General features: G+C 50.5%; 7 protein-coding genes across 7 annotated transcripts; 2 read left to right on the top strand and 5 right to left on the bottom strand.

Annotated features, from left to right (window-relative positions):
- T310_4655 (Clathrin heavy chain) lies at window positions 1-4,480 on the bottom strand (the record flags this gene model as incomplete). The annotated part of the gene is made up of 5 exons (XM_013472509.1): window positions 1-3,692; window positions 3,764-4,135; window positions 4,197-4,223; window positions 4,358-4,378; window positions 4,442-4,480. Coding segments are annotated over 5 exons (4,151 nt in total), but the record flags the coding sequence as incomplete, so codon positions are not given.
- A 2,116-nt stretch (window positions 4,481-6,596) lies between these two features.
- On the top strand, window positions 6,597-7,142 carry T310_4654 (uncharacterized protein; the record flags this gene model as incomplete). The annotated part of the gene is made up of 4 exons (XM_013472508.1): window positions 6,597-6,634; window positions 6,719-6,901; window positions 6,997-7,082; window positions 7,138-7,142. 4 exons carry the CDS (start codon window positions 6,597-6,599, stop codon window positions 7,140-7,142), a joined length of 312 nt encoding a protein of 103 aa, XP_013327962.1.
- Window positions 7,143-8,679: 1,537 nt separating this feature from the next.
- On the top strand, window positions 8,680-11,382 carry T310_4653 (Protein required for meiotic chromosome segregation; the record flags this gene model as incomplete). The annotated part of the gene is made up of 5 exons (XM_013472507.1): window positions 8,680-8,770; window positions 8,845-8,998; window positions 9,063-9,357; window positions 9,433-9,864; window positions 9,928-11,382. The coding sequence occupies 5 exons, from the start codon at window positions 8,680-8,682 to the stop codon at window positions 11,380-11,382; spliced, it is 2,427 nt and encodes an 808-aa protein (XP_013327961.1).
- A 564-nt stretch (window positions 11,383-11,946) lies between these two features.
- Window positions 11,947-14,235, bottom strand: T310_4652 (Phosphoribosylaminoimidazolecarboxamide formyltransferase; the record flags this gene model as incomplete). Its single annotated transcript, XM_013472506.1, has 4 exons — window positions 11,947-12,102; window positions 12,197-13,745; window positions 13,797-13,923; window positions 14,217-14,235. 4 exons carry the CDS (start codon window positions 14,233-14,235, stop codon window positions 11,947-11,949), a joined length of 1,851 nt encoding a protein of 616 aa, XP_013327960.1.
- A 983-nt stretch (window positions 14,236-15,218) lies between these two features.
- T310_4651 (uncharacterized protein) lies at window positions 15,219-16,381 on the bottom strand (the record flags this gene model as incomplete). The annotated part of the gene is made up of 2 exons (XM_013472505.1): window positions 15,219-15,581; window positions 15,647-16,381. The coding sequence occupies 2 exons, from the start codon at window positions 16,379-16,381 to the stop codon at window positions 15,219-15,221; spliced, it is 1,098 nt and encodes a 365-aa protein (XP_013327959.1).
- A 1,375-nt stretch (window positions 16,382-17,756) lies between these two features.
- On the bottom strand, window positions 17,757-20,494 carry T310_4650 (INO80 chromatin remodeling complex; the record flags this gene model as incomplete). Its single annotated transcript, XM_013472504.1, has 5 exons — window positions 17,757-18,321; window positions 18,432-19,263; window positions 19,315-19,368; window positions 19,436-19,975; window positions 20,062-20,494. The coding sequence occupies 5 exons, from the start codon at window positions 20,492-20,494 to the stop codon at window positions 17,757-17,759; spliced, it is 2,424 nt and encodes an 807-aa protein (XP_013327958.1).
- A 1,942-nt stretch (window positions 20,495-22,436) lies between these two features.
- On the bottom strand, window positions 22,437-24,605 carry T310_4649 (RNA helicase; the record flags this gene model as incomplete). The annotated part of the gene is made up of 3 exons (XM_013472503.1): window positions 22,437-22,525; window positions 22,592-24,282; window positions 24,352-24,605. 3 exons carry the CDS (start codon window positions 24,603-24,605, stop codon window positions 22,437-22,439), a joined length of 2,034 nt encoding a protein of 677 aa, XP_013327957.1.
- Window positions 24,606-25,025: the final 420 nt, after the last annotated feature.

Raw genomic sequence — 25,025 nt, 5'->3', positions numbered from 1 at the left:
ATCGCAAGCGCGGCATTATCCCATTCATCGTAGTGGCAGTACAAGAACACCAGCTCCGGCCACAGGTTGGCTTCTTCGCATGCCCGGATCATCTTGGGGATATTAATGCGGGACCAGAAGAGCTTCAGATGCTCCATGACCCGCTCAGGGTGGTATTTGGATAGCGCAATGCCCAGCTCTGTGAACATACCCATGTGGGCACGCTCCAACCCCAAGCCGGCTTCGAGAACGGCAATGAGCTCGTCAAAGTAGCCGTTACGCTCGTACTGGCGGACCAGGTCCTGCAGCTCCTCGGCATGAACAATAAGGTTGAGACCGCAAATCTGGGCCAGGCGGAATTCCTTCTTTTTGATGCATGCCTCGTTGACTTGTTTCCAAACCTTGACACTGTTGGCCTTGCGCGCGCACTCGACGGCAGCCTGGTAGTCTTCGAGGTGAACGAGCGTCGTGGCCAGCTTAGCCCAGTTCGAGATGCTGCTGTAGAAAATCTTCGCGGCCTCATGGTATCCTTCCGCATATGCCTTGTCACCAGACTCTTCGATATTGGCGACATTGGTGGCATGCAAGAAGTCCTCCAGTTCCGCAAGCTGGTTCAGGCGCGCATAGCAGAATGCGAGAGCAGTATCGACAGCGGGCTCACGCAGAGTTTTGCGCGCCATCTTGAGGTACTTCACCAGTTCCTCATCCTTACCAGCATGGGTGGCCGTCTCGATGACCTCGCTGTAGTTGGAAGGATCATTCGCGCGAATGTACGAGTCAATCGAGTCGGAAACACGCAGGCCGTCCAGTTGAGCCTTGGCAACCTTGCTCCATACCTCCGGTATCTCGACACGCTCGGCGTACTCTTGGGCGCGGTCGATGCTGACAATGTTTTCCACCAAGACATTCGTAGCGGCGAGGTGGTTGTTGACCTTCTTGTAGATCTCAAACGCTTCCTCATACAGTCCAACAGAGATACACATCTGAGCAATCTCATCGGCATTGAACTCATTGAGCTGATGAATGTAACCCATCAAACGGCCCTTGTCCGCCTTGGCCGCAGTCAGCATGAGCAGGTTCTGCAGACTGCTGTTGTCGCTGAACGGAGATGGCTCAAGGATAATCTTTTCCAGGAGCTCAATCAGTTCAGCGGGCAGATCTGCATCAAGGAAGGCTTTGACAGCGACGGACACCTTATCGGGCTCCGTCGACTCCGGGACAGCGGTAGCAGTGACCTGATCAACGACCGAACGACGATGGATGTTATTATCACTCAGAACGAAAGCCCAGACCTCAGGATCGGCGCGCTCCAAAAGGTACCGCGCCTGGGCCCGGTACATGGCATTCTCGTTGGTGATATTGATAAGCTCCAGGTCGTTCTGACCCTTTCTGTAGGCGATGTAGGCCAGGTTGGGGTCACGTTTCTCGCAGTACTTTCCAACAACCAGAGTGTCGTACTGGTCATTTTCCCTCAGGAACTTCTCGGGGTTATTGTTGCTGTCGATGTAAATCTTGGCCAATGCATTGTAGACAGCCTGCTGCTGATTACCAGTCGCGAGGGTAGCCTCGAGGAAAGGCAGGAGCAACTTGAGTCTGTTCCTAGTTTCCACCTCGTGAACAAGTTCGTCAATGGGGATAAGAGACGGGTCGACAGTCGTGAGAAGGTTCTTAATGATAATCTCGTCACAGTCCACGTCTAGCAGTCCTCCGACGACGGCCGGAGTGCGTGAAGGATTCACACGCTGCACATAGACTTCAATGGACTTGTACTGTTGGTTGCGATAGAGGTACAAGACCAGATCATGGATGAAGTTGAACCGATCACACACAATAATCAATGGAAGTTGCTCCGTAAGTTTAGCCTCCTTCAAGAAGTTCTTCACCTTCTCGGGGTTATAGTAATTGCTCTCGCGGCAAATACGCTCCACCTCAGTGATCTGACCCATCAAGGTAGCTGCTTCAATATACTTGAAATGCACTTCGGAATCCTCGCTGAGGTTGACGATGCTGCCCAAGTAGTAGTAGAGACCTTCCGCGGTACGGTACTTCTCAAAGAGATCAATAAGGCGGTTTGGTCCGAGCAGATCAGAGAACTTGGTGGCAACTTGGACGACAGCCTGCAAGTTCTGACGGATATTGACACGGAGCATTTCATCCAGGCAGTCAAGAGTCTGCTCCACAGAGAGACGACCGAAGTAATTGATCAACCATTCCGGGTTCAGCTTGTCTGTGCGAACAATGTTCCGCTTGATCGCAACAGGATCATCCGTGTTTTCCAGCGCACGCTGGATCAGCCCAGCATTCTCACAGAGCTGCGAGATTCTAGCCTTGTCATAATGTGTGAAAATCTCATTGCCAAGGATAGCATCTGCAACCTGAGGCGCATTAATGAGGTTCATCTCCAGTAAGCGAGTCTGAAGATGCCCGTGCTCCGGTCTGTTATCCTTCAGTGCATCCAACAGGAATGAGGTAGCCTGCTGGATCATGTTCTGGGAAAGGAACACATCAACTACACGGTCAAGATCAACAAGAGCACCAGTCTCTTCATTAGCAAGCTGTGCGGCGAATTCAGCACCTTTCTCCGGGTTCACGCGCACGATGTGCTGCAAGAGCTGCGTGTAGTCAGGCTGGTAGCCAACCTGCTTCGAATACGCAAGGATCTTGTCAAACTGGCCAGTTTCAGCGAATCCAGCAACCACTTTGTGAGGGACGTTGGCCTGAAGATAGATTTGCAAAGCCAAGTTCATGTCATGTGGTCGTACGATGTCACCAAGCTCCTCGGAAGCCTCCAGCTTGTTCTCACGCATCCACTTTTCCAGCAAATGCTTCCTATTCTGCTGCAAAACTGGGCGAACAAGCTCAACACTCTCATACTTGTTCAGAGAGCCTTTGTCCAAGAGCATCCCAAAGTATTGGAGAATGACGGACATTTGCTGGCCACCCTGCGGCGGCGCGTTCTTGAAGCGGTTGATGGTGTCTGGGGTACGGAGGAACCCGCGTGGTGAATTGGCTGCAATCTTTGCCGCCTCAGTGTAATTTCCTTGGGCGAGAAGGTTGTCGAATTGTTGCTGATAAAGGTGGTCGGCTCCAGGAAGTCCGGCTTTGGAGGCTAGCTTCACAGCAATACTCGACATAGCGGGGTTCTCCATAAGATACGAAATAATGGTGTTCTCGTCCACACTGACCGCGAGAACCTGGCCCTTACGGTTGACGCCAACGAGACCGGCAGAATCAGAGTCTGGCGCAGTAGTAAAGATGGTCTCACTGGAGATTCGGTTCATGAAGATGCAGATACCGGTCTCCAAATCATAGAGGTGGATAAAGCCGTACTTCGTGACGAGGTAGACGATATCGTATTTCTTGGAGACCTGCATCGCCACAGGGAAGTCGTTCACTGCCTCAGCAGGGAAAAACACCTCCACCGCTTTCTTCTGGAACCGTGGGTTGGGCTCCTGATGGTCGATCTCTGCGATCTGCAATTTCGCGCCTGTTTGCGTTCGAACAGCGAAGGTAAACAACTTGTGTTCCAAGGGAGAGCCCTCAGCTCGGATCGAAGCGAAAGCAGCAGCATGGCCTTCGATAGATTGCGAAATTCCACGCTCCCGAGAGTACAGCTGCATCGACCCTACGACGCGTCCTTGCTGCTGGCTTATGCCAACTACTACACTCCATTTCTCGTCATCGTTGACTCGGTAATTGATGATTTGACAGCCCTGGACAAGAAAAGAACCATTAGTGCATCATCCCAACATAATCCGAATTCCGGACTTCTATTTCAGCATACATTCAGGTTTGGAAGTCGGTCAAATTGCTTCACGGGATTGGGCTGAGCAGGATCGAAAACATCCCAGTGCCAAACGGACGTATCCGTTACCAGACCGATACTCCTCTCACTGTACCACTTCCAGTATACGACATCCTCGCCCATTACAGCGGACTTCAGTTTTTGCTTCGCCTGAAGGTCGAAGATCTGAATTGTTCTCCCCGCGGCCTTTAGGGCGATGACATTTTTGGACCAGTGCATGATAGCACTGTCGGCGTTGATAGGACGTCTAATAACTTCATTGTTGTTCTTGAGGTTGACGATTACAACCTGAGGCTTGTCTTCTTCGTTGACTTTTTGTCGGACGCAAACGTAATGATCCGATTCTAGGGTCTAGTAGAAAGGCGCGACAATTAGGATACGTTACCGCAGTAGGGACCTGGATAGTACTCACACATGAATTGAAGCCAATGGCTGCCGGCTATTTGATAACAGATCCAAAGTTAGTATAACTCCTATATAAGAAGAACAGCATGCGACATGGTGCACGGTTCTGCGTCAAGTACGCGTGGACAGGCCAAAGGGGAAGAGGAATGTAGCATCTTCGTTTCTTACCGAAATGTCAACACTCGTTAACTAGAGCAAAAATCATGAATGTTAGCCTCGGTACCAATTAATGTGAATGATATTAAGAAGTACCTGGAGCAGCTCCGTGAACTTGATGGGAAGAGGAGCCATATTTACGGAAGGTCGCAATACGACCGCATCCACCCAACGCCACACGAATAACTCGACCGGACCTTGAAGGAAAGAACAAAATCCTGGAAAGCGAACGAAACCCCCAAGTGGAAAAGTGGAAAGAGAGAGAAGATGAGGTGATGCGGTGGATTGATTGCAAGTCGATGAGAGAGAGAGCTCAGGGGACCCTGTTGTCGTTGCTTAGGTGTCGCTTAGTCCGTGTCACGTGCAACCAAGCTGTGGGCATCCGCTGTCGCGGTAGTCTGGGGATTTCTCACACGTGCGCGTCAGGTAAGACGTCTCTGACGATGCTGTTGAGGAAAAGCAAAAGGATGATGAGGTAGGACTGGAATTTAAGCAATAGGATCGCTATTACCTGTCAGGATGTCAGTCAAGTAGTCTTAGTGACTTCAAATCCTGCTGAATCTGAGTTGAGAGTCAAGTCACTAGTCCTGGATGAGCTTGATATGGGTAGCTATTTGTCACCAAGTGGATTTTGCTTTGGGGGTGAATTCTAATTTGCTTGCATCCAGAAAACTCGCATGGTGGATAATTCCGTCATGTCCTTCCTCAGGTCCTTAGCTCGCTAACTGCTATTCTGCCGTCTGCTCTTCCACAAGTTGGAATTTTAATGACTTGGACGATGAAATGATGACTTTTTGCTTTCTGTTCTAGAGCATACAGACTGAATAGATTCCGGCAGTTTCAGAGCTTTCTCATTACTTGAGAATCTCCCATGGCTTTGTTATGATAGACCAATCTACTGGTACTAGTCGATTCGGGAATATGAATATTAACCAGCAACAACCCGGTTACAGTGTTTCTATTACAAGCGGATGACTTTCTGGAAGGTAGTAGCTATGAGAGATATATGAAAAATGCAGTCATTATAGGCCTATATCTTATATTTTGAAGTCTATGGTATTTGCATGCCAATGGTTTCAGTGATGTTTCATGTTTGGGTGCGTTTAATGCATGAAGGCCTAATATAATATTCTACATTTTTCTATAGCTGTACCCCAGTTTCAAGACAAAATAAATTGAAATAAAATAAAACCCCATTTCCAGATTTCGTTTGTGTCGCTATTGGTCAGTTGCTCTACTATTGCGCATGCATACTTTAAAACTATGATGTCCACGGAATATATATTTCTGATGTCTACTTCTCCACACCAAACCCCATATCACCACACATCATTTGCAACAACATGGAATCGGGATAAGCCTTGATATGGACTTGCAGTCACCTTCTTGCTGCCAATGCGCGTCGATGCCTTTTAAGACATGTCCATTGCCGAGACACTGAGGGAAAAGGTCTCACCCCACCTGGAGCGTGCCAGAGACCAAAAATGAGAACTTTACGGAAAAAGCCTGCATTTAGGCATACGCACTCAAATTCACAGGAGATCTCCTCTCCTTGTCGCTTGAAAATAGTCACTAGACAGTTCAATTTGAGTGATCATGATAACTTAGAGCTTGTTTTGCTAACAATGAGCCTTGGCCTGAACCACCTTTTGTTTTTGGTAATTGTGGTATGCGTGCTGAGAACTGTGTATGTATCCTTGGTTCATTACGAAGTCAATTGTTTTGAGATATCATTTACTTCGACTCCTGGAAAACAGGCTAGATAGTCTGTGCTTGTTGCATGGTTAAGGCATATCAGACATGTAATATTAAGTTGTTTGGAGTACAATACGGAGTACTCTGCAATGTTAATCTAAGACTGCAGGAACCTATAGAAGAATGACAGTAGCCATTGGTACTGGAATTCTGAAGAGAAAATTAGCTGCAAACTTGCAGTATTATAGTTCATCAATCTGGACGGTCTATTCTATGGTATTGGCAGTTCTATATCCATCCTTTCTCTGCCACAACCAAAAAAAAGAAAGTAAATACAGAATTTTTCCTTAAGAAAAAATGAAAAAGGGAAAGGAAAAAAAAGAAACGTGGAAGGAGGAAAAAGAAAACAGCAGGTTCCTCACTAGGAGGAAGGGGCAAAAAAGGACAACACTACCACTGCTCACACGCGGACTCGAACCGCGGACCTCATGATTACTAGTCATGCGCTCTACCAACTGAGCCATGCGAGCTGTGATTGAGAACACCGGGAGGCAACATGATTTATGAATTGCCAACTGAGTTCCAGTTCAGGAGGTTTGTGGCGACCAATCAGAATGAGAGCCTGAATTTCTGTACTCCGTAGTGTGGTTCGTTGATTACTCTGTACTAAGGTATCAGAAAGGGGGCCTTAAATAACGGCCCGAGGAATTCTCAGGTACTCCTGCAAAAAAAATGGGGAAAATGCACACTGGACCTCATGATGATTTCACAAAAGGTTTTCATTACATCTAGCCACGTGTACTTCCTATTTCCATTATCCCCTTGGGTTCTGCTCTGGTGCACGTTAGCGCAGACAGCGCGGTAATAAAATACTAAAATTTGAGTGGCCCGTATTGTTCACCGCCCCCCGATACTGCCGACAGTACTCTGAAGGCGGTGTCTCTAATTTGGTATAGTCCACAAGCAGGTTTTACATGGATCCTTTTTGGGGTCCGTCTGACAAAGAGTGGCCCGGTTAGCTCAATTGGCAGAGCGTGGGACTGTACGTGCTGTCTGATTGGTTGTTTTCTCGAAACCATGCTAACTCATACCCGTAGTTTAAGCCTGAAAATCCCAAGGTTGCGAGTTCGATCCTCGCATCGGGCGATTCCTCGCCATTTTTTTTTTCAACTTCATATCAGTTTCAATACTGCGTCGTATCAGCGAGTCAGTGACTCGTCTTTTTTTTAATCCAGTTGCTCTGCCCTTAGGATCTTCACTATCTTTTATGTTGAACTCCCTTACCCTATTCTCTTCACAGCTTCTTCCTGTTTGAACCTTTTCTGGGAAAGTATATTTCTGGACTTCTGAGAACACTATCCCGGTCAAATCCAGCCATATACCTCCCCCACGTTGTTGGCAATAAATCTGATTGAACTGAACAAATCAAGTTATCGACGGGATCAGCAAAATTTCCCCTAAAATTTTGCAGTCTGACTTTTGAATAACGTATTTTTGGAACTTCATCGATTGTCCAATGTCGTCTTATGTCGTCGCGAGTATCCTTATATTTTTGACACTTACGAGACCTCCAGCCCTTCCCCAGAGGCAAAGCAACATACTTGAGTGGATCGGCTTTCATATAGAATGCAGAAGAGTCGGTGAGGACTCTTTTTGAGACATGATGATGTTCTGCAGTAGTTTGCGGGGAACCAAGACGTCTTCATTGTTCAAGGCTACAAGCACTGTCGGCGAGACCGACTTGGCAAAAATAAGCAATAGCAACCTTGAAGCAATAAGAATTATACACATAGCTAGAAACTCTCTATCTCGCCATGTGAGGTTGTGGTTGATGTAGTGTTATTAAGGTTACTAAATCAGCCGAGGAGTGAAGCACTCCGTACTCTGTATTTTGTTCTGGAGTCGACTGGGGAATTAGATATTGGATGACGTCTCAGCGTCGATTGGCAGATCGCATTGAGCGATATGTATGCACTCATATCAGCTGACGAATTTTCTTTTTCTTGTCTCAGAGCCCGAATTGCTCTGTCTAGTATGAAGTACTCCTACTACTCCGTATGGTCGTCTTGCTGGGATGTGCTAGGACCCCGGATGGCGTACGAATGGCGGGCCCGAGTGGATTGTCGCGGACCATCCATCGCGGTGCGTGGAGGCCAAGCTTTTGATCATTGGGAGACTAGCAGGCACCGTCCGCCTGCGAAATAAAATGAATTCCCAGACGTGCGGATTTCCGTCCCGCTCCATTGACATTATTAGCCATGTCGGAGCTGCAAGCTTCGCCAGAGGGTCCTTGCACCGTGCTGCCAATAATAATAAAGTCTATTTTCCCGCCGGGATCTGCACCCTCGAGTCTATTTTCGATGATTCTATTTATTGTCGTGGAATCCCCAAAAAACTGGCATCCCTTTGGCAAAGCGTCCTTGGATGGAGAAACGGGCACGCCGTCGCTGCCTAGGGCTGAACTGTGCTCTGGCCGGTGGGCCCGCTAACCCCCATTGCACCTCGGGGTTTATCACGTACCTCAGTGTATTATTATTATTCCGTATAAAACATCCACCGCGGTGACGTGAGAGAGAAGCACTCCCTCCTCCCGCTGTCTTCATTTCAGGCCATGCTCACTTCCCCCATTCGCTGGAAGGATGGCCTTACTCCCAGGCTATGGCAAACGTGAGAGCGGGGACGACAATTTCGGGGTGGACTGGGTGATACATTACTACTTCGGCGATATCGGTCAGTGATAACACCCACAACCGATCCCCTTCCACGGAGATGTCCGATAGGGCGATAAGCTAAACGATGTGTAGAGGAATCCCAAGCTATCGAGGAGTATACTACGCTCATCCGCGACCTGGATGGAGTCGGCCTTGAGACAGAGGTGAGGCATGGCAATGGCCCATCGCTGTTGGTCTTTGTCAAAGCTCCTCGGCAACTTCTGGGCAACTGGGTATATAAGGCAAGGTACGACGATCCCTCTCGTTCGCTGAGACAGCCTGGGGGGGTGTGCTCACGAATTGATCTACAGAGTACGAGACTGGCTCTACGGGATCACGCAGGTTCGCCCCGTAGGCGACAGTCAGACCATCATCGAGGGCGAGACGGAGGCCGAGGATCTACGCTCGATCAACCATCTTGTCAGTTGGCAGAAAGAGAATGGCGGTGCCGGGATCACTGTCAACTTTGGGAAGTGGAAAAACGTCAAGGCATCGTTTCCCCTCCACAATCAAGCCGCAAACCGAGAATTGCTCCGCAGGTGGAGCCGAACGACCATCTTCACGAATCGAGACCTTGATGCAATCCGAGCTTTGTTCGGTGAGAAGGTATTGTTGCTACTCCACGGAATAATGGATCTTGAGGAATCCTTTGTTGATGGCAATCGCTGCGGTTCGAACTAGGTTGCCTTCTACTTTGCATTCACACACACCTATTCGCTTTTCCTCGTGTTCCCCGCGGTGTTTGGCGTGATCTGCTGGCTATATTTCGGCTCCTACTCCATCGTCTTTGCCGTGGTCAACTGTTTATGGTGCATCGTGTTTGTGGAATACTGGAAGCTGAAAGAGACCGACTTGAGCATCCGATGGGGCGTGAAAGGGGTCGGAGTACTCAAGGCGAACCGGATACAATATATATGGGATAAAGAGGTGACGGATCCCTTGACGGGAGAGGTTCGAAAGGTGTTTTCCACAAGGAAGCAAGTCCTCAGGCAGCTGCTTCAGATCCCCTTTGCCCTGGTGGCCGGCCTGGCGCTGGGAACGTTGATAGTCGTCATCTTCGCTATGGAAGTCTTCATCTCAGAGGTCTACCAGGGACCTTTCAAGGCCTATTTGGTATGCAAAGACCTTGGTAGAACATGATAGAAGCCCTGGCTCACTTTTCTGTCTTTTGGACAGGATTTCCTCCCCACGATACTTTTCTCAATTTCCTTGCCGAGCATCAATTCGGCGCTGACCAGCATCGCAACCCGGTTGACCGACTACGAGAACCACCGCACTGAGGATCAATATGAGCTGGCCCAAACCCAGAAGACGTTCGTTTTGAACTTCATTACTTCGTTTCTTCCCATCATCCTGACTGCCTTTGTCTATGTCCCATTCGGTGAACGCATCGTTCCCTACTTAGATGTGTTTCGCGTCGTTACAACCAACAGAACCTCGTCCTTCCTGTGGTCTGACCAGGCGACCGCTGGCCAGCAAGGAATTAGCTCCTTCCACGTTGATCCTTCTCGTCTGCGACAAGAGGTTGTCTATCTAACGGTGACTGCTCAGGTGCTGAGCTTCGGGGAGGAGATGATATTGCCGTACATCAAGCGCATCTTGATACGGAAATATCGTCACTACAAAAACAAGAGCTCCGAGGCGGCCGTCCGCCAACGCCGATACTCGGAAGCAACCAACATCTTGTTGGTGGATAATCCAGACGAATCCCATTTCTTGAATAGGATTCGCAATGAGGCCGAAGCCGATGTCTATAATGTACAGGATGACATCCTGGAGATGTGCATTCAGTTTGGCTACTTGACTCTGTTTGGGGTGGCGTGGCCCCTGGTGCCGCTGGGCTTTCTGCTGAACAACTGGCTGGAGCTGCGCGGCGACTTCTTCAAGATCAGCTCCGAGTGCCAGCGGCCACCTCCCATCCGAGCGGACACGATTGGACCGTGGCTGGACGTGCTCAGTTTCCTCAGCTGGCTGGGGACTCTATCCACCGCGGCCATTGTGCATCTGTATCGGAGCGGGAATATGGAGGACGTGCAACTGTGGTCCCTCCTGTTGACGGTCTTTCTGGCCGAACAAGCCTATCTCGCCTTGCGGTTTCTCGTGCGGACCACTCTGGAGAAGATTGGGTCTGACGCCGTTCGTCGCGAGGAGGCACGCAAGTATGCGGTGCGGAAACGGTACCTCGAGACCTTCTCCGAAGAAGCGGCGGAGCTGTCGAAGAGACCTAAGCCACGGGTGAGATTCAACGAGACGACGGACGTGGTCATTACCCCGACGAAGACTAGCTTTGGCGATGGCGATGGCGATGATGATGATGATGATGATCCAGGGTTCCAAAGAAAACTCCGAAGAAGATACGAGAGGCTAAAACAGGCCGATGACACAGATGGCTATGACAACGACCAACCCGACGCACCCTTCAAAGGCGGCCTCTGCCGGACAGACAGCGGCACGCTACAAGACGCCGAGCGAGCCATGCGCTTCTGGTCAGCGCAGAAAACGGGCCAGGACACCATCGATGCGGGCGTCAAACTGATAAAAGTAATGGCCAGTCTGGGCCGGTCGAAGAAAGCGAGAGCCGATCAGCTGAAGCGGGCAAATGCAAAAGCCAACGGATTGAAGGAGGCCTGATATCATGATATATCATGATATGTTGAACAATCTGGTAGCAACATAGCAGCAAGCCTGTTTTTCGCAAGCCTGATTTTCTTTTCTTCCTTGTTTTTTTAACACCGAGAGACTGAGACTGAGCAGATTCCCTCAGATCTACATAAGCCAGCACAGCACAGCACACGGGCAGAAGTATATATCAAATCTATACTCCGGAGTAAATAAATATATAGATGCACCTTCTTGTACAACTCCAACTCCATTATTATTTACTGGGCTTTTTTCCCCCTGTTTTGAATACACACATGAGATTTTTTTTTAATAATAATAGAATACCAGTACATACATACATGGATACAAATAACCTAGTCAACTATCGGCCAGCCAGACAGGTAGATAGATAGATAGATAAATAAATTCCAATATATCCAAGAACAAGAATTAGAAAAGAAGAAAAAAAACGAAAGGAAAAAAAAAGTGAAATTCCTTCTTATTTTTGGCATTGTGCTGAAGTGATATCTCATCATCTTATTTTTCTTTTTATCTACGCTATGAAATTAATTTTAACTGTCTTTTTTCTCCCCGTTAATGGTGGAACAGCCGGATTCCCTGCTCGACAAACACGATGCCGAGCTTCTCGGCCGTCTCGAAGACGGCGCTGTCGTTCTGGCTGCCGCTCGGGGCAGCAATGTATTTGGCTCCGGAGCGGGCAGCGCGGAAGACGTTGTCGACGAAGGGGAACTATTGTATTGTAAGTTGTGTTAGTGGAATTGAGAATTAGAATTGTAATTGATGCCTGCCTGCGGCAAGAAGGTTGGGATAGGGTTCAACTTACGAATGCGTCAGATGACACGGCGACGTCGCCCAACTGCTTCAGCCAGGCTTCTCGCTCCTCCTGCGTGAATGGAACAGGCACCTCCTCAAAGACACGCTCGTAGTCGGCCTTCTCGATCTCGTTTTGCGGGATCTGGCCCGAGCACAGCATGTCAATGGCGTTGCTCTTGTCGGGCCGCTTGGTGCCCTTCTTCCACTTGATGTTGAGCGTCCTCTCGTGGAACCGCATCCACCAGTTGTCGGCCTTGTCGCCCGCCAAACGAGTGCAGTGGATGCGGCTCTGTTGACCTGCGCCCAGACCGATCACCTGGCCGTTGAGAGCGTAGCACACAGAGTTCGACTGCGTGTACTTGAGAGCGATGGTCGCCACAGTGAGGTCGCGGAGGGCGGACTCCGGCAGGCTCTTAAGGCCCTTGGGCGTGATGATGTTGTTGAAGGTCTTCTCGGGGCTGATGACGGCGTCGTTGCGGCGTTGCTCCAGCTGGACGCCGTACAAGGTGCGGGTCTCAATCGGGGGAGGAGTGTAAGTCTCGTCGATCTGCAGGACGAGATACTTGCCTCCCTTCTTCTGCTTGAGAATCTTGAGCGCCTCGGGTTCGTAGTCAGGAGCAATGACACCGTCGGACACTTCTCGTGAAATGATCTTGGCGGTCGGTACATCGACCTTGTCGCTGAGAGCGATGACGTCTCCGAAGCTCGACATGCGATCGGCACCCCGGGCGCGCGCGTATGCCTGGGCTAGACCGGATGACTCAAGTCCTTCAATGTCATCGACCATGTAGACCTTGCGTTCTTTCTCATTCAGAGGCACACCGATAGCAGCACCGGCGGGCGAGACGTGCTTAAAGCTGGCCGCAGCTGGGTAACCCAGAGCCTGCTTCAGCTCCTTGACAAGGGGCCAGGCGTTCAGCGAGTCCAGCAGGTTGACATATCCGGGAGAGCCTCCCAACACCTTGAACGGCAATTTGCCTTGCAGCATGTAGGCAGCTGCCGGCTTCTGGTGCGGGTTGGTGCCGTAGCGGAGGGAGATGTGCTGCAGACCGTCACCGGCATATTGCTTGCGGAAGAAAGCGGAGATGGCGCTGTCGTAGTCGGCGGTGTGCTCGAAGGCCTTGAGGGCGTACGTCTTACGGCTCTGCTCCGAGACCTCGCCGGCCTCGAGCTCCTTCAGAAACTCGGGATAGTCATTGGGGTCGGACAGGATGGTGACGCGAGCGTGGTTCTTGGCCGCCGCACGAAGGAGGGTCACACCGCCGATATCAATCTCCTCAACGGCCTCATCGATGGTGACGTTCGGCTTAGCCACGGTGTCCTTGAACGGGTAGAGGTTGCAGACGACATAGTCGACCTTGTCGATGTGTTGTTCCGCCAGATCCTTCTCGTCGGATTCGATGTTGCGGGCGAGGATACCGCCGTGGACAGCAGGGTGGAGGGTCTTGACACGGCCGCCGAGCATTTCGGGGGCTTTAGTGATGGCAGAGACGTCCCTGAAGACAGAAATGTCAATTGAATGTTTCACTTGTTCGTCATCATTTTCCCTCCTCCAACCTCTACCACCCAAATTCGCCTAATATCAAACCGAAAAGCTGGATAGCACTCACTCGACAGGGAAGCCTGCTTCCCGGATCAGTCTGGCGGTGCCACCGGACGCGAGGAGGCGGACATTGTGCTTGACCAGGCCTTTGGCAAGGTCGAGCAGTCCCGTTTTGTCGTAGACGGAAAGGATAGCTGTGCGAGAAGAAAGTTAGCCAGGCGAGATTGACCGATTCAATTGCATGAAGAGCGAAGACACTGAAAATGTTCAATTGGCAAGGATATCCCCACACGATAGAAGTCCAACGATCAATTAACACACGAGACCTCTTGTGGCATCAATTGCTTTCCAATCATTCCTCCAACAATCGAAAAAAAAAGTTCCAGAAAAGAAAACCGAGTATACGCAACAAGAGGACATATCGCAAAACTGATAAAAAAAAGAACCCCGCCAAAAAAAAAAGACATAAAATATAGATAGAACATACCTGTCTTCTGCTGCGCCATGATTTGAATGGAACGTTCTTTCTTTCCTTCCTTCCAATCCAAACTTTTAAAAAACCGGAGTCGAAAATCGACACGCGGGGGAAATTTCGACTGTCCTTTCCAACCAAACCCGACACCGGAGGAAGAGTCACTTTTGTCCCGCCCTCTTTTCTTTTCCTCTTTTTTCCCTGGGAAGAACCCCGCACCATACCCGATCTGGTCTTAGTTCTGATAAGGTAATCAATCAAACGGATAACTAGTTAACTAACTAGTTAACTAACTAACGGATAACGTGATAAATAGCAACTCGAATCGCATGACAGCCAACAAATCACGTGACGCGTCAGACGCGAAACCAACACCAACTAATTAAAAAGTTGCCAAAACTCGTCTCTTTTCTTCTCTCTTTTCTTTTCTCCATGAACAACGCTAGATTAACCAACATTCTCCAAAAAGCGTTCCTACGAGGTTCTCTTTTTCTATTTATTTTGGAGGAAGATGAAGCCCATGAAGTATGGAAATCGCCCTGAGAATGGAGATGAATTCATTTTTTTTGAAAGGGTCAATCTTGGGTGCAGTGCCTTCCTTATTTTAAAATTCTAGGTGGAAGGGATTGCAATGGTTGACTCTACATACCTCTTTTTTTTTAAAAAAAAGCAAGAAGGAAAGGGGAAGCTTTCTCTCTCCTCTTCTCTGGGGTATTTATTCTTGTTTATTACCCTTGGTTCAGTCTTGATGATTGTGTCTGTATATTCTATCTTGTAATAATAATAATAATAGAAAAGGTGAGGCGAAAAAAAAAGGGAAGCAAAAAAAAGCGTAAATTCGAGAAGAGTTCTGTGTCTTGTTTGAGTGGGAAAGTCGAAACACGGCCACCGCTGTCCAACTCCCCGGGTATATTTTTCACCAAAAAGGTAATAATAATAAAATCATTAGGATGGGCAATTAAAGAGTATTACGACATCAATTCTATAATGACTTTTCCTCCCATGCCGCTTCAGCCTTCACCTCTTTTCATCAGAGATTTTCTGCCCTTGCACGCCTCCCAACGCCAGCTGGCGTCCAATATTTCCAAAACAGACGCAGGCGCTGAACAGCACACTGGCCAGCCAAGTAGCTACCGCAACGGCTTCCTGAGACAGACCGCCCTCAATGTCATGCTCCAGTCGCCAGCCTCGGATCCCAATCCCAGCTGAGGAGGGTATCATCTGCGGATGCAGGCCCAGGATGATGCCCATCCCAGTCAACCCAACCACTGTCGACAGCCAAAATCCCGTCTTCGTCCGGTCTATCAGATACCACAGAAAAGGGTTGACGAGAGCGAGGGTCAGCGATTCCTGAGTGGTAGATTCCCACGGAAGTCTCCGCTGGTAAGACATAGTCAGCAAAGCTCACATCGCGATTGACTTCTGAGAGACTCGTGGAGGCTTACCATGGCAAAGGCAATGCCGACAAAAGCACCAATACTGCGGACAGCCAGAGTCCAGCGTGACGACTGGCGACGGTCGTCTTTGCTTTTGCTAGTCTTGGGATACCCGTTGGCTGTCTCGCCCCGTCCGGTACCACTCGTAGCATTTTCAAACAACGTATCGAGCCAGGGAAGAACACTGGCCAGGGCCACGCCGCCAATGCCCCAGAGTCCCAAGTATCGCCACGAGGAGCGATCAATGAGTTCCAACTTGACCGGTGTGATCCAATGATTCTCATGTAGGTGGGCCATGATAGTGCCGTAGACGACTCCGCAAACGAAGAGGAGGATGCTCTTCAGGACCAACGGCAGGAACACGTCGCCTACTCCATGGTGCCGACGCAAGTGTTTTCTCGCTGAACCCGGCCGCTCTGGTTGTGAGGTCGGGGGCGGCTGGTATCGAAGGTCCTCTGCTGAACGCTCGCCGGGCGTTTGGACCTCAGTGCCCCAGGGACTGGAATCGTCGCGGGGACTTTCGAACGCTGTGGGCGAGAAAATGCCCAACAACGTGGACGAGGTCAGGTTGAGGACAGATCCGGTGCGCTGCGATGCCAGGTCATTCTTCACTTCGAGAAAATCCGCGGCGCTGTTATTCGTGGAGCCGTCTGCTGGCGGAGTGGAAGGCTGGGAGGACTCGTTGGAAGGGAGCTCGAAGGGCCGTCGCGGTCGTGGGCGAAGAACTCGAGGCTGCTCCGTCATTGCAGATGGTAGAATTGCTGCGACGAATTTCAAGAAACAACGAACGTGGCAATGAACCTATAGATTGCACAGGGGTTGCTGATGTGGTTATGTGTCCCCTGATGACTCTTCTATAATAATGATGATCCCAACTGCAGAAGCAGCAGCAGCATCCGGCTCATCTGAATTATGGTCTGGGCCGTATGAATGAAGAGGATGTAATGATGATGACGGTGATGATGACGGCAGGAACCAAAACTGTCCACAGTTTGCAACGCTATTATGCACTGACTGTATACACGCCAAAAAGTTGGCCGAGGAACGAGATGCGGAGTGCAGACGATGCGCCGACCTCCGACGAGCCAATCTGAACCAGCGGGCCTGACGCTAGTCCCCGATCCCGTAACAAAAAAGAAACAACAAAAAGGAACGGTTGAGAAAAGAGAGGTTAAAAAAGAGAATCCAAGATGATTAAATAGAAGAATTGGCGCTTTTTTCCTACTTTCACCCGCTCAATTAATTACTGCTTGCTTGCTGTTGACAACTGGACGGACGTGACTGGGTTGCGGGTGTGACCTCAAACTTTGCGCGCCACACGAATTCCAATGTTACTCCGGAGTCCTGCATGTAGTGGAGGATCATCCCAACTTGCCTGGCCTGCCTAGGTTATTTGTGCGGAGTCCTGCTCCGTCAACCAGTCATGTTGCAGCGTACTATTAGCTGCATTCACTATTGACGCAGGCAAAGGTAACAAGAGGAGGGGAAAATCGAAGCCAGACAGAATGGGAATCTCGTCGCAAGTCGGTTACAGGTAGCTATTAGTCATAAGGACAAGGCAGATGGCGATTATCGGTCAGGCAGCTCGGATCTAGGAATACGCTGTACTCCGTATAGGTCACAAGATCTACGGCGCAAAATAGGGTCGATCCATCTTGGCCGACGTTGTATTAGTCTCTCTGATTGCATTGTCCTCTCACTGTCCCATGCCAAAGACAATCGATTCGCTTTTGTTTTCGAGATCTAAAAAACATAGAAACACTAATAATACATGCCAAAATCAACGTACTCAGCTTGTATTGTAGGCAGGAACATGTTGGTCAATAGTTTGAAACGAAATATACCGATCAAGAGAAAATCGCACCACGGCTCAGAAAGCAAACATTAAATAGGCTGCAGCATACAGAGTGACTCCAAAAGAAAGAAAAACATAGCAACCGAGAAAGCTGATAGTGGAATGAGAAACAGAATCTCCCATGCCATCGATCAGTACGGATCTCAAGGTGAAAAGAGAACATGTTGTGACCCGTCCTCAAATCATATGGCTGTCAAAGCCGACCAGGGCACCACAACGAGCAGAAATGCGTCGTAAGAAATTGAAATGCCTCGGTCTTCAGGTTCACTCCTCCTGATCTTCCATGGCCTCATCTTCGTCAACCTCATTGTCCACTTCCCCTTCCACACCATCCTCTACGTCCACATCATGGTCACCACCAGCCTCGGAGGAGCTGTCGCTGGCTGCATAGCCGTTGCCCCCTTCGAACGTAGACGAGTTGTCGCCTCCTTCGCCTTCCACATCACCATCGCCTTCCGCCTCGTCCAGCTCCTCGTCATCAGCTTCATCGTCATGCTCCTCATCGTTGTCTGAGGAAAGGCCTTCTGCTTCCTCCTCTTCCCCGTCACCCGCGCCACCTTCGGCGACAAAGCTCTCATCGTAGCCATTCTCTCCGTGGATGTCTGATTCAGGAACTCCAGACACTCCCTCCAACTGGGTCGCATCTTCGTCTTCTGCTTCCTCGTTGCCACTCATCTCACCGAGAAGCTCCTTGTCAATGTCATCCAGAGTCTCGTCTCCCTCAACGTCATCCGCAGGCATGGGTGATGATGGTTCGACATCAGTCTTGGTTGAAGCCGCAGCAGCGTCGGTCGCAGACGACTCAGGTTTGGTGGCACGGCTGACTTTGCTGCTCCGTCCAGACACAGTAACACCAGGTTTTTGACTGGCGTGGCGGTGGTCGCAGCGACCTTACGCTTAATGCTCCGGGCAGGTTTAACTCGTCCTGCTCGAGCTGACGGTGTGGCACGAGCTGCTCCCAGGCCGATGATAGGAGCTCCGCTCCGGTAGGCCTTTCGGCGTTCTTCCCTTGCTTTCTGCCGATCTTTCTTGGGTCCATTTGCATTCTCCCAGTCCCAACGGTCCAGTCTTCTCGCGGCCTTGCGAACAACCGACAAAAAGTAGTGTGCGGCTTCGCCAAAGTCCTCTTGTTCTTCCGGGTTCGGGATCAATCCACCCTTTCCCCAGGAGTTCTCATCATCCGTATCATAGTCGTCCGGGAGTTTCTCAAGCATACGCTTATAGCGGACCACAGGAATCTCACTTTGTCGTTGTTCACGCAGAACCCGGTAAGTCTCGTTCTTCCGTTGAGCAAGGAGATACTCGATACGCTGTCGGCGATTCTGCTCAACAGCCAGCTGATGCTGCGTGAGAGGTCGAGGACGGCGGGCTGGCGGATTCTGAGAGGGGATGGCGGGGTCTGTCACAAACTGGTTAAGGATGGGATGGCCGGATCCAGGAGGGGCCGGAGACGCAGCGTCTGGGGTCTGGTCCATTTTGGTTTTCAAGATCAAGCGTTGCTGAGCAGCGGTCCGGCTAACAGAAGAGTCTCCCTTGACCCTTTTGTAGCGTCCACGACCGGACCCCGGCGTTGCCCAGTCCTCGTCCTCGTCGAGACGTCTGCCAGATGCATGCATCGGAGTAGAAGCGGCAGAACCCCGGCCGCCCAGACTGAGCCGATCTCCACGTCCTGCTGTGGCATTAGATAGCTGTGAAGAAAGAATCGTCGGAAACAGAGCTAGCTTACCAGAAGCAAAGTCACCGGATACCATGTCGTCATCATAGCCGTAATCTGTCAAAGTAAGTAGCCGTCGTAGAAAAGGTGAGGGTGGGAGGATCCAACCTTTCTTAGAACGTTTAGTCACTCTCGGGAGAGGCTCATCTTCTTCCAGAATACCTGTATGACAGAGTCAGTGAGTCTGAATCAGAATATCAAATAGCTGCAGATTTCGGAAAGCACTAACGTTTGCGCTCCAGGCGTTTTTCCTCTCCGTATCTGATCTCCTCGGGCGTGTCTACGTTTTCCTCGTTGGCCTGCTCCTCTGTCAGACTCTCAAACGGAGGGACCTTGATGGGTAATCCTCCAGTTCCTTCGCCGTCGAGACCAGGTCCGAAGGGATTGTTCAGGGCCGCCTCGCGGGTAAAGTCGCTCTCCAGATACCACCACATCAGCCAGAGGAACGCCCTCGCGCGGCTCCTGCTGCTCAGCGTGTGGCGCATGACGAGATCAAAGAAGTCACGGGGAGGGAAAAAGTGCATCTCGGAGATCTTTGGAGCGAACTGCGCCAGAACGAAGATCAGGTGGACCGGATTGGTACGAGGCACAGGCATTTCCATGATTTTCTCGATCGTGTTTGGTTGATCGACGTCCTCCGATGCACCCTTCAGGATAGACTTCAGACGGGGCGCATCTTGAAGTTGCTTGTACGCATTGGGGTCCTGGTGCGCCTGTAAGGACGGAATCGAATGGTAGGTTCGCAGCTGGGCGCGCATCTCTGGGAAGACTAAAAGAAACCATTAAGTCAGCATTATGATTCTAGGATAGCGCTTCGTTTCTGTTAAAGTCAGCAAAGATGGGGATGAAACGTACAGTTGAGGGTCGTGTTCATCCTGCCAAAGTTGACCAACAGACAGACCATGGCCATGTTGATGGCGGCCTGCTTATCGCTCTGCAGTTTGTCCTTGAGGATCTTGCTCGTCTTACTGCTCCTCGCCATGGCATCGATGTAGATATCCGCGAAGTCGCAGCCCTTCTTCCCATCAGGGTACCGGGTGAAGACCGGAGTCTTGTCCTCGAAGACTAGCTTCAAAAACTGGTACTGGATGTCCTTGCGCCATAGGGGGATACCATCCTCCTTCTTGAGATGCTTGATCTTATTCCCGGAGTAGACTGAACCGATAGTTCCATTGGCCTGACGTCTGGTGCCGACCGTCGCGCTGACCGTGCTGTGCGTGGGCTGTTCCTCCGGGGCTTCGGAGTGAGCGAACGAGTCGTCCACCGTGGAGCTCTCTACTTCCGCCATATTGACTTCTCAGAGGACGTCCGTAAATCAACAGTTGGGAGACGGGTCCCTGGAAGTCGCTGAGGGCTTCAACCCGTCAGCCAGGATAGCAATTTGTGTGATTTGGGTGGTGAATCGGACACGAGGATAGGAGGTTCGCCGCGACAGGAAAGATCCGGCTGACACAGGTTGATATTTCTATCGTTCGAGGCGCGAAAGCAACGGAATTAGTGGACAGCTTGCTCTGATTTGACGACAAAGGCCACGATGTAGGAGTGGCGATGTAATGAAGCAGGCTGGAGAAAGTGTCCAGGACCAGATGCGAGCCTGGATTCCGAGCGAGTTCGATTCCGTCGAGCTCTGGCAGACTTTAGTGAGTTCTTTTGTTGGAAGTTGCCGCGCTCCTGGGATGCAGCTCGCCGGCCCGCCGCGTCGCTCTCCGCGAATGGGCATCGACCCCAACTACCACCTATTCACTAAATTCCTGATCGAACAGTAATATACTGGAATTCTACAACAAAATGGCATGGACAATACAGAGCACATACATACTCACTGTCAGGACAGAGTATAAATGAGTCATATTGTTCTTAATTTTTTTTGTCGTACATAAATACTTATTGATTACAACCTCGACTGCAGAGGTCTATTAGGATGTAATTACGACCTCCAGTGTCATCTCTATCGTCTCTACAGGAAAATAAAAAAGACAAAGCCGATTTTTTTTAAAGACAGTTCACGTGATTCCATTTCAGTCACAATAAATACTGAGACACAAGAAACTTTTTTAAAGAAAATTTTTTTAGAGAGCTCTCTCCTTTCGAGACTTCAAGGTCTCCCAGGCTCCCCATATGCCATGTCATCAAAGGGCCGTCTTCAGCCAAATCCTCGCGTGCCGAGATCCTGCTAACGAAATGACATGATGATGATTTCTGCGGACCAGCAAACTGAACAAAAGCGCCAGCTAAAGCAACTTGAATCCCATCCTCACACGAGTCCGAAAAAGAGAAAACAGGTCCTGAAATGAAAAATTCAGATGTTGTCCCCATGGACCCCAGTGCAGAGAATTCTTTCGATCAAAGCAGCTCAAGCTAACGCCAGATGCAATGCGATTATCCCCGTCTATTACCACCGCCGTCACCACAAAATTATTGGCCGAAGATGACCCACGATCAGTTGCCCTCCTTTTTGCGTCCGAAATGATCACGCACGGGAAGAGAAACCCATCCTAAAGCCGGAGAACACCCGTGACAGAGCCTGGAGAAGAAAGCACCATTTTCAACAAAGATGGAAAAAGACAAAAAAAAACGAAACGGTCAAATATCATGCGCGAAACAAAGCATACACAAAGGAAATAACGAATAAGAGATATCCCGCCCTTAGATACCGAGACTCATGAGATCTATTTTAGGAGGCACGGTCGATGAAATAGATGATGGCACCGAGCATGAGGTCCTTCTGCGAAAGAAAAGAAAAAGAAGAGAATCGCCAGCACCGATGCCCGTGCATCGTGGAATCGCTGCCTCCTGCATCGAAGCCCGAAAAAGTAAGGGTATCCGATAAAAGCGGTGGTAAGAACAGCAACGCTATCTATGATATCCATGCAATGCCGATGAGTGCGCTCAAGACCATAAAGCGTTTTCTGCACTCCATGAGCTCGTGAGAGACATCGGGATGCATCGCATGCACATTTCTAGGTGAAAGCAAACAGAACAGAATAATAAGAGACGACGGCAATTCCACGAAATTAAAAGAAGAAGAAGAAGAAGAAGAAGAAGAAAAACAAAGGCAACGCATCCGTGTCGAAGACTTTTTGAGGAAAATTCGTTGCAGTCATGACAAAGCCGCCCCCGAAACGGAAAATTCAGGAGAACTCGATCTGATCGTACCCGCCGAGAAAGAGACAAGATGAATCATAGGAGACAACCAGACCCAATGGCCTCATCTACAGACGACAAGCAATTTACCACCAGGAGGATGGACCGGTGGGACCGGATGGGTTGCCGTAGCCGCCGCCATAGTTACCGTAAGAGGGAGGACCGCCATAGTTGCCTGAAAAGGAAGACAAAGGTCAGTAAGGGTGATACACAAACTGCTCCAAGGTCACGGGAAACTTACCACCATAGCCACCGCCGTAGCCGCCGCCGTAGCCACCGCCATACGAAGGAGGACCACCACCCATGTTACCCATGCGGCGCATGTCACGAGTGTTATTGGATCCACGGCCTCGGCCACCACGACCTCCACGGCCTCCATATCCACTGCTTTCACGAGCGATGTTCTCCAAGAAAGAGGGAACCTCCTGGTGGGCTTCCTTCAGGAGATCAATCAGGTCACGAACGACACCACGGTTCCCACGGTTGAAGAAAGCAGTGGCCATACCGGTGTTACCAGCACGACCGGTACGACCGATGCGGTGGACATAGTCGTCGATGTCGGTGGGTAGATCGTAGTTCACAACGTGCGTGACGTTGGGAATATCAAGACCACGAGCCGCAACAGCAGTAGCCACCAAAATGGGGCAACGTCCGTTACGGAAGTACTCTAGAGCACGCTCACGCTCACGCTGGGTACGATCACCGTGGATCGCAGTGGCGGGGAAATGCTGGTTGATGAGGAAATCGCAGAGGGAATCCGCCATACGCTTGGTCTCGACGAAAATGAGAGTGAGACCAGAGGTTCCGTGGGTGTGGAGAATGTCCAGCAGCACGGAGCGCTTGTCGTGGTCCTCCACATACTCAATTCGCTGGGTGATGTTCTCGGAGGTCGAGCCGACACGACCAACAGACAGGAAGACGTAATCCTTCAAGAAGTCGCGAGCCAGCATCTGAATGTCGCGAGGGAAGGTAGCCGAGAACATCAGGGTTTGACGGTTGTTCACCGAGGGCATATCCTCACCCTCGACAATCCGGCGAATCTGAGGTTCGAAACCCATGTCCAACATGCGATCTGCCTCATCCAGGACGAGGTATTTGATGTTCACCAGCGAGATACGACCACGCTCAATCAGGTCGACAAGACGGCCGGGAGTGGCCACAAGCAAGTCACACCCACGTTCGATCTGGCGGAGCTGGGAGCCGATGTCCGCACCACCATAGACCACACAGGGACGGACCCAGGAGCGATAGGCGAACTTGCGTGCTTCCTCATAAATCTGAGAGACCAGCTCACGGGTCGGAGCAAGGATCAAAGAGGTGGGATAGGCCTTGCGCTGACGACCGTAGAAGTTTCCGCCAGGGGGAACTGGGGCCGGCGAAGGGCCGTTCTGGAAAGCCTGCGAAAGGATAGGGAACAGGAAACCTCCGGTCTTTCCGGAACCAGTCTGAGCACAGGCCATCAAGTCGCGGCCGTTCATGACAATCGGAATGGAGTACTTCTGAACGGGGGTGGGGGTCTTGTAGTTGGCGAGCTTGATGTTGGACAGGAGGTGGTCATCCAGGGGCGGGTTGGTGAACGCATTCACGGGCTCGGGAACATTGTGACCAGACGCCTCGACGGGAATATCGTCGTAGTTGGCGAAGTTGATTCCAGTATGCTGCTTTGAAGGGTCATTGGGAGCGCCGAACAGCTCGCGTTCCAACCGGGGGTTGGGAGGTCCTGGGATGTGTTTACCATCGCGCCACTGTCCATCACCGGATCCCCGGGCGGAGTAGTTACCGCCATAGGAGCCTCCGTGACTGGAACCATGACCTGGGTTACCGTAAGCATTTGGATCGAAAGGCCGGGTTTCACCATCGGGAGTCCAGCTGGTTTTACCATTGCGGAAGTCGTTCCAGTTGCCACTGCGGGAAGAGCCAGAAGTCCTAGATCTGCAAAAATGTCGGTCAGATGATGATTCTGGCTTCAGGGAGAGAGGAGTTCTGGATGATGGCACATACCCAGGTCCCCAAGACCCTGCACCCGATGTAGGACCCGAAGGCGGGGGGGCAGCACCGTCCATGGACATGGAGGAGTTCATGTTATTACGCTGCCGGAGGTGTGGCGGGATGTAGGCAGCACGCCCCGACGAGGTCAGGTTGGAGGAGGTGGTGGTGGGAGTGGAGTTAGAGTTGGAGTTGGAGTTGGAATTGGAATTGGGAGCATGCTGCGAGTCGTTGAGCGACAGGTTTCCAATTTTCAAGCTATCAGCCATGATGACGAATTATTTTCGCTCTCGAAGGACAGCTTTTCTGTTGAGAGTGAGGAGAACAAGGCTTAGTGTCTGGATCGCGAAAGAGGCAAGATGCGGCGCGCCGAGACGTCCCAGGAACGTTCGGTCAGAATTTTCGATAAGGCGAAGGTAAGGACGGAACAAGGACAAGTCGTCTCACTTTTTGATCGTCAGAAGTTCGTAAGGAACGCCCAACGAAGGTCTGTACAGGACGAATTAAAAGAGAGCGACAAGAAGGTCGGAGAAGCGGCTCGTTCTGTCTCACACTCTCTGTACCGGGTGGCGATCGGAAACACAGAAAGACCTCCAGAGAGAAACGATGCAGAACAAAATCTCTCCCAGGTCTAAACTCTATGCCTAATAGAAAGGAAAGGAAAAGAAAATTAAGAGGTCGAAACAGAA

The sequence above is a fragment of the Rasamsonia emersonii genome (assembly GCF_000968595.1).
Source record: "Rasamsonia emersonii CBS 393.64 chromosome Unknown ctg1118621760149, whole genome shotgun sequence".
Lineage (NCBI taxonomy): Eukaryota > Fungi > Ascomycota > Eurotiomycetes > Eurotiales > Trichocomaceae > Rasamsonia > Rasamsonia emersonii.
The sequence above is the reverse complement of the archived record's forward strand: the minus strand, read 5'-3'. Positions and strand labels throughout refer to the sequence as shown.